The 6,194-nt window shown below is 57.4% G+C and overlaps 1 protein-coding gene across 1 annotated transcript; it reads right to left on the reverse strand.

Annotated features, from left to right (window-relative positions):
* Positions 1–2,586: 2,586 nt before the first annotated feature.
* LOC143362888 (uncharacterized) lies at positions 2,587–3,544 on the reverse strand. Its single transcript, XM_076803388.1, has 2 exons — positions 2,781–3,544; positions 2,587–2,647 (listed from the first exon to the last, which is right to left on the reverse strand). The coding sequence occupies exons 1-2, from the start codon at positions 3,542–3,544 to the stop codon at positions 2,587–2,589; spliced, it is 825 nt and encodes a 274-aa protein (XP_076659503.1).
* Positions 3,545–6,194: the final 2,650 nt, after the last annotated feature.

The following is a 6,194-nucleotide window of genomic DNA, read 5'->3' on the forward strand; positions in this document are numbered from 1 at the left end:
AGTGACGAGGGTTCCCGGCTGGCGGGCTCCGGTACGACGGCTGGCTGTAAGCAGCACGAGAAACGACAAGTTAACCTAATCTTACTCTAACCTAAACCTAATATATACACAGTAAAATTACGACGAAACGCGGAGCGAGCGGAGTTCGCTAATGTGACGGTAACGCGAAGCGAGCAGGATTCGCTTGTACGGCGGTAACGCGGAGCGATCGGGACTCGCTATTTTACGGCGGAAACGCGGAGCGATCAGGATTCGCTGGTTTTTACGGTTTTTCCGATCCGGTGGATTTCCGTGATTCCGGGCCTACGGCTGGTCGGTAGGAACCACCGCGGCTCGGCGAGATGATAGTGAATCGATGTTTCCTCGCTGATGGCCGAGCGCACGGTGGCCGCGAATCTGCTCCGACTCCGGACCGACGGGACGCCCCACCCGTCGTCCCCGAATCGGATCGCGGTGGGGGTCGCTCGCACCTAGGCGAGCCCAGGGAACGAGCTTCCCGTCACCAACGTCGTAGCTCGTGCAAGACGAGCTCCGAACGCGGCTGCGATCCGATGAGGACTGCCACGAATGTGACGCGACGCCTGGTCGCGGACCGGTGAGCGAATTTCGCAGGATCGGCGGAAAGGAATCGGGGAGGGGGGAGAGAGCTGGAGCGCGCGACGAGTAGTAGCGCCCGGAGACACTGCTCTCGTCCGTCTGCTCACTCGAGACCTACTCGCGGTACTGGTGTCGCTCGCACACGGAAGAAGCCGTAGTACGGGTCCCACCAAGCACCAGCGTGTTCGCACACACACACGGAAGAAGCCGTAGTATGCGTGTTCACACGCGGCTGCGAGTGGCCAAGAGCTTGGGATGATCCCCGTTGAGCAGCTCCAAGCCAACTCCGAACTAAACGCGCTCTGCTCCGGTATTTATGCAGAAAGCGCGGATCACGGAGAGCGCGCCGTCTCGCGAAATGTTCGCGAAGCGGCGGCGTGCTCCGATTGGTTCGCGCTCGGGACGGTTGCGGATTGGCTCGCACTAAGGTCCGCTGTGCGAGCTCGCGACGGAACGCGGATTTCGCCGTTTCGTCGCACAATTTTCGCACGTACGTGCTTCATCGGCGGACGGAACGAGTGATCGGCAGATTCGGCTGATGTCGGTAATGTTCGCGTGTGGTCGGTCGCCCGCTGTCACACGCCGAACTGCGTAATTTGGCTGACAATCGGTGTCGTTGTTCGAATGTCACGTACAGGTAAGTGACTAATGTACGTATACAACTTAAAGCTAATTAAATCTAACTTAGAGCTACGCGGTATGTACAATTATACAGGGGGACGTGGATGTACGTGCTAATGGACGCGTCGCTCGCCTCGTTTATCGCGACCGGGAGGAAACAGAGTTTCGCGATCGGGCGTTTGAATTCAGCCTGGGCTGTCTTTACGGTGACGACTCGAACGAGCCCATCATCGCCCGGATGGCACGCGACGATACGGCCCAGTGCCCACGTGCACGGAGGAGTGTTGGTGTTCCGGAGCAGGACTATCTGGCCGACTTTGGTGAGGTTTTGCCTTGTTTTCCACTTTGGACGCTGGAGGAGTGTCTGCACGTAGTCGGTCATCCAGGCTCTCCAGAAGGTCTCCGTGAGTCGTTGGATGAGTTGCCATCGGGACAGCCGATTCTCCGCCAGGTGCAGGGCACTGGGTTCCGGACTCGCGACGAGGGCGGCACCGATTAAGAAATGCCCCGGTGTCAGGACGGAATAGTCGTCGAGGCATTCGGACGTCGGAGCGATCGGGCGGGAATTGAGGCACGCTTCGGCGCGGCAGAGGAACGTCGACAACTCCTCGAAGGTAAGCGTGTGCGCACCGATACACCGTTTTAGGTGGTGCTTGACACTTTTGACCGCTGCCTCCCACAGTCCTCCAAAGTGAGGGGCTGTGGGGGGTAGAAAGTGCCAAGTTACCCCGTCGATAGCGAGTTTATTGTGGACGTCGGTGTCGCGAGTGGCGGCGCGGTACGCTGTCGTTAGCTCGCGATTCGCCCCGTGGAAGGTGGTGCCGTTATCGGAGGACATAGAGCGCGGGAGGCCTCTTCGGGAGACAAACCGATGATAGGCGGCGAGAAACGCTGCTGATGTGTAATCGGAGACAACTTCTAAATGAATTGCCTTCGTGGTGAGGCATATGAATACGACGATGTACGCCTTCTGTGACTTGTGTCCCCTTCCACGAGCGGTTCGAACCTGAATCGGACCTGCATAGTCGACGCCGGTGTGAATGAATGCTCTTTCAGCTTTAGTGACGCGTGAGGCTGGCAGATCCCCCATGAGCTGGTGAGGAATAGCAGCCCGCTCCCGGGTGCATGGAACGCACCGGTACAGCACAGCTCGTACTGTTGCACGTGCTCGCAGAATCCAGTATTCATGTCGGAGGCACGCGAGGGTGAGCTGAGGTCCCGCATGAAGGTGAGTGAGATGGGTATGGTGTATGAGGAGTGACAGGAGAGGATGGGAGCGAAGGATGATCGGTTCGTTTTCGGTTTCAGGCTGCGCCTTCGACAGCCGTCCTTTGGCTCGGATGAGCCCGTCCGAATCGAGGTACGGGTTCAAGGATGATAACGGACTCGGTTTGGGAACGGTCCCGTGAGCGGCGAGCGTACGCAGCTCCTGAGGAAATGTATCGGTTTGGATTCGCTTGAGCCAGTGGCGTTTTGCTTCTGCGACTTCGTCCGGGAGGAGGGCCGTCGTTGTGCAGCCGCGAGGTTGCGTCCGCAGCCTCTTGATGAAGCGCTGCACATACGCGGTCACCCGGATCAGCTTCGGCCACGACGAGTAGCGTGAAGCCAAATTGACCTTGTCGGGAACTGAGACCATGCTGGCGATGGAGACAGGTCGCGCTTCGCATTCTGTGTGCGAAGTGGAGTCGAAGGTGCGAGTCGGCCAAGCCTCAGAAGGTTTTTCGAGCCAGGTTGGCCCGTGCCACCAGAGTGGGTGACTCTGCAATTCGCGTGGAGATATGCCTCTTGATGCACAATCGGCAGGATTGTCCTGCGTTGGGACATGATGCCAGAGCACGTCAGGAAGAGACGCCTGGATTTTTGCGACTCGGTTGGCGACAAAGGTCTTCCATTTCGCCGGAGATTGGCTGAGCCAGGTGAGGACGATGCTCGAGTCGGTCCAGCAGTGGGTGTCGCACTGTTCGTACCGTAACGATGAGCGGACGAAGGCGACGAGACTGGCGAGTAGGAGCGCGGCGCTTAGTTCAAGGCGAGGCACGCTAATGGTTTTCACGGGGGCCACCCGTGATTTCGCTATAAGAAGTTCGATTTCTACTCGGCCATCCTGAAGCACGCTGCGGATATAAACTGCTGCAGCGTAGGCCGTCGAGGAGGCGTCGGCGAAGCCGTGAAGACTTCGCCTTCGGACCGAGCCCGACGCTATGGGACGAGGGATCTGGATCGCCTCAAGGTCCGGAAGATTACCGAGATAGGTTTGCCATTCGTGACGAAGCCTGTCGGGAATAGGTTCGTCCCAATCGCACCGTGCCGCCCACAATCGCTGCATTATCAGCTTGGCCGTGACGACGACCGGAGCGATCCAGCCTAGCGGGTCGAAGAGACGTGCCAGGGCTGACAGGACCGCTCTCTTTGTGTTGGTTGGCTCGGTGGAGTGATGGAGCCGAATCTGGAATCGGTCTAGCGCGGGGATCCACGCTATCCCGAGTATTGGGATCGTGTCTGTGGTGGTGATCGATTTGGTCGATGCTAGTCCGTGATCCGCTGGGTCAATGTCCTCGAGCAGGGACGATGTGTTGCTCGCCCACTTACGGAGTCGAAACCCGCCTGCTTGGAGCAGCGCGATCAGCTGATCGCGAGTTCGTCGCAGGAGCTCCGGGCTGTCGGCACCAAATAGACAGTCGTCGACGTAGGTTTGGTCTTGCAAGACCGGAACGGCCAGGGGGAATCGCTGCCCTTCGTCAACAGCTAGCTGCTGGATGACTCGCAGCGCTTGGAAGGGAGCTGAGGATGTCCCGTAAGTAACGGTTCGGAGTTGGTACTCCTTAATCGGTTCGGTTGGCGAAGGGCGCCACAGGATTCGCTGATAGTTGAGATCGTGCTCATTGACTTTAATTTGGCGGTACATTTTAGCGATGTCGGCCGCGTAGACGAACCTAGACTGCCTCCAGCGAAGCAGGATGGCAATCAAGTCGCCTTGGAGCTTTGGACCCGGTAGAAGGTGGTCGTTCAGAGACTGGCCATTGGTGGTACGACAGGACGCGTTGAAGACCACGCGTAGGCTCGTCGTGGAGCTACTCCCTCTGAACACCGCGTGGTGCGGAATATAGTACGCTTGATCGGAGGAGTGGATTGGTGCTACCGGGGTTTGCCGCATGTGACCGAGGACTTCGTACTCACGCAGGAAGTCCTGATACAGGGCCGCATGGGCAGGGTTGGAGTGCAGGCGTTGTTCGACACGCTGCAGGCTCCGAAGAGCGGCGAGGCGGGAGTCGCCTAATTCGAGAGGTGGCTCATGACGAAATGGTAGGCGGACGACGTAGCGTCCATCTGGATCACGGGTATGTGTTTTACGAAAGTGGTTCTCGCATTGTTCGTCGTCCTTCGTAAGGAACCTACAGGTGGAGATTTCCTCGATTTCCCAGAACCTTCTGAGGGCTTGGTCGAGCTGCTCAATGTTGGCGCAGTGATGGACACCGATGGACGATAGGGTTGGAGAGGATGCAACGGGACCGGATAGGATCCACCCGAGAGTGGTATTCTGGGCAACCGGAGTTGCAGGTAAGCCCCTTCGTATGCCTCCGACTATGACCTGGCTATATAAGTCGGCCCCGATGATGAGGTCGATCGGCTCCGAGCTCATGGGGTTTCTGTCGGCCAGCTCCAGGTCTGAAAGGTGAGACCAATTAATATCGGTTCGTTTTTTAGGTGGCACGTAATTCGTGAGCGTTTTTAATATCACCGCCGTCGTCGAGTATGCAGGTTGATCCTTCCTCGCTGGAGAAACGGTGATTCGGACCGTGGAGTGTGCGACTGATTGCGTTTCGCCGATACCGGTGACTCGAATTAGTGTCCGCGTTCGGTGGAGGCGCAACAACTGAGCGGTCCGTTCTGAGATTAATGTCGCCGCGAAGCCTTGTCCAGGAGCGCACGGACGGTGGTACGCCGACCGTGTGGTGAATGTACCTGTACATGGGCAGTCGATAAGAGCACGCCGTAACGAGTTGGCGAGTCGGAGACCAGATTGGCGCTGATCGTGGGCTCGTTATCGGACGCGACGGCCGGATTCGGGTTTGCGACGCGCTGATCGTCGGAGGCGCGTGGAAAATGTAAGAGCGTGTGATGCCGCTGCTTGCATTCCTTACAGTGGTGTTGGCTCGTGCATTGCGCGCTCGCGTGTTTAGCCGAGAAACAGTTGATACAGCGTTGCTGTGTTTTGATTATATTGTAGCGGTCGGACGGCGATTGAGCGACGAACGTCGGGCACCGGTAAATAAGGTGGTTCTGTCGACAAACAGAACAGGTCGCGGTGGAGACAGCGGTCGCGTGCGTAGCGAGTGACTTTGTTTTCGGTCGTTTCACGATTACGGTTTCGGTTGGACCTCCAATTTGAATCGGCGCCATGGCTTCGAGCGCTCGCGATCGCGACTCGAGGAACGTGTCGAATTCGGCATACGTTGGAAACTCGTTCGCGTTTTCTAATTTGAGTTCTCACGCCTTCCGCGACGATCGGTCTAGCTTTTGAACGCCGAGGAAAACAATAATATCGCTCCATTGATCAACGGGACGTTTTAGATTTCTGAGCGCCTGTGTAGAAACGTTGATTCGGTCGCGTAGGTCACGTAATTCTCGCGAGGATTCGGAATTGACTTGCGGGAGCGAAAATAACGTGGTAAGGTGCGTCGTGATTAAGCGGCGTTTATTTTCGTATCGCGACGTAATGAGCTCCCACGCGACGGCGAAGTTCTGGTCGGTGATTGGTAGGTGAGCGATCGCGTTACTCGCTTCGCCCTTTAACGACGAGCACAAGAAATGTAATCGGTCAACGTTCGCGAGGGAGGGTTCGTCGATGACCATTGAGGAAAAACGGTCGCGAAAGCTTTCCCAAGCCTCGAACGATCCGTCGAACGACGGCAACTGGATTTGCGGTAGACGCGCGGTCGGCCTGGACGTCGGTATTGGAGTGGTACTCACACCTT

Source organism: Halictus rubicundus, chromosome 18 (assembly GCF_050948215.1).
Source record: "Halictus rubicundus isolate RS-2024b chromosome 18, iyHalRubi1_principal, whole genome shotgun sequence".
Lineage (NCBI taxonomy): Eukaryota > Metazoa > Arthropoda > Insecta > Hymenoptera > Halictidae > Halictus > Halictus rubicundus.

What these genes read in the sequence shown, in the direction of transcription:
- LOC143362888 (XM_076803388.1), bottom strand. Translation starts at nt 3,544, where the DNA reads ATGCAGCGATTGTGGGCGGCACGGTGCGATTGGGACGAACCTATTCCC. An exon ending in AAGCTGATCCGGGTGACCGC is followed by an intron (nt 2,648 to 2,780) that starts GTATGTGCAGCG and finishes ACATTTCCTCAG; the next exon opens with GAGCTGCGTACGCTCGCCGC.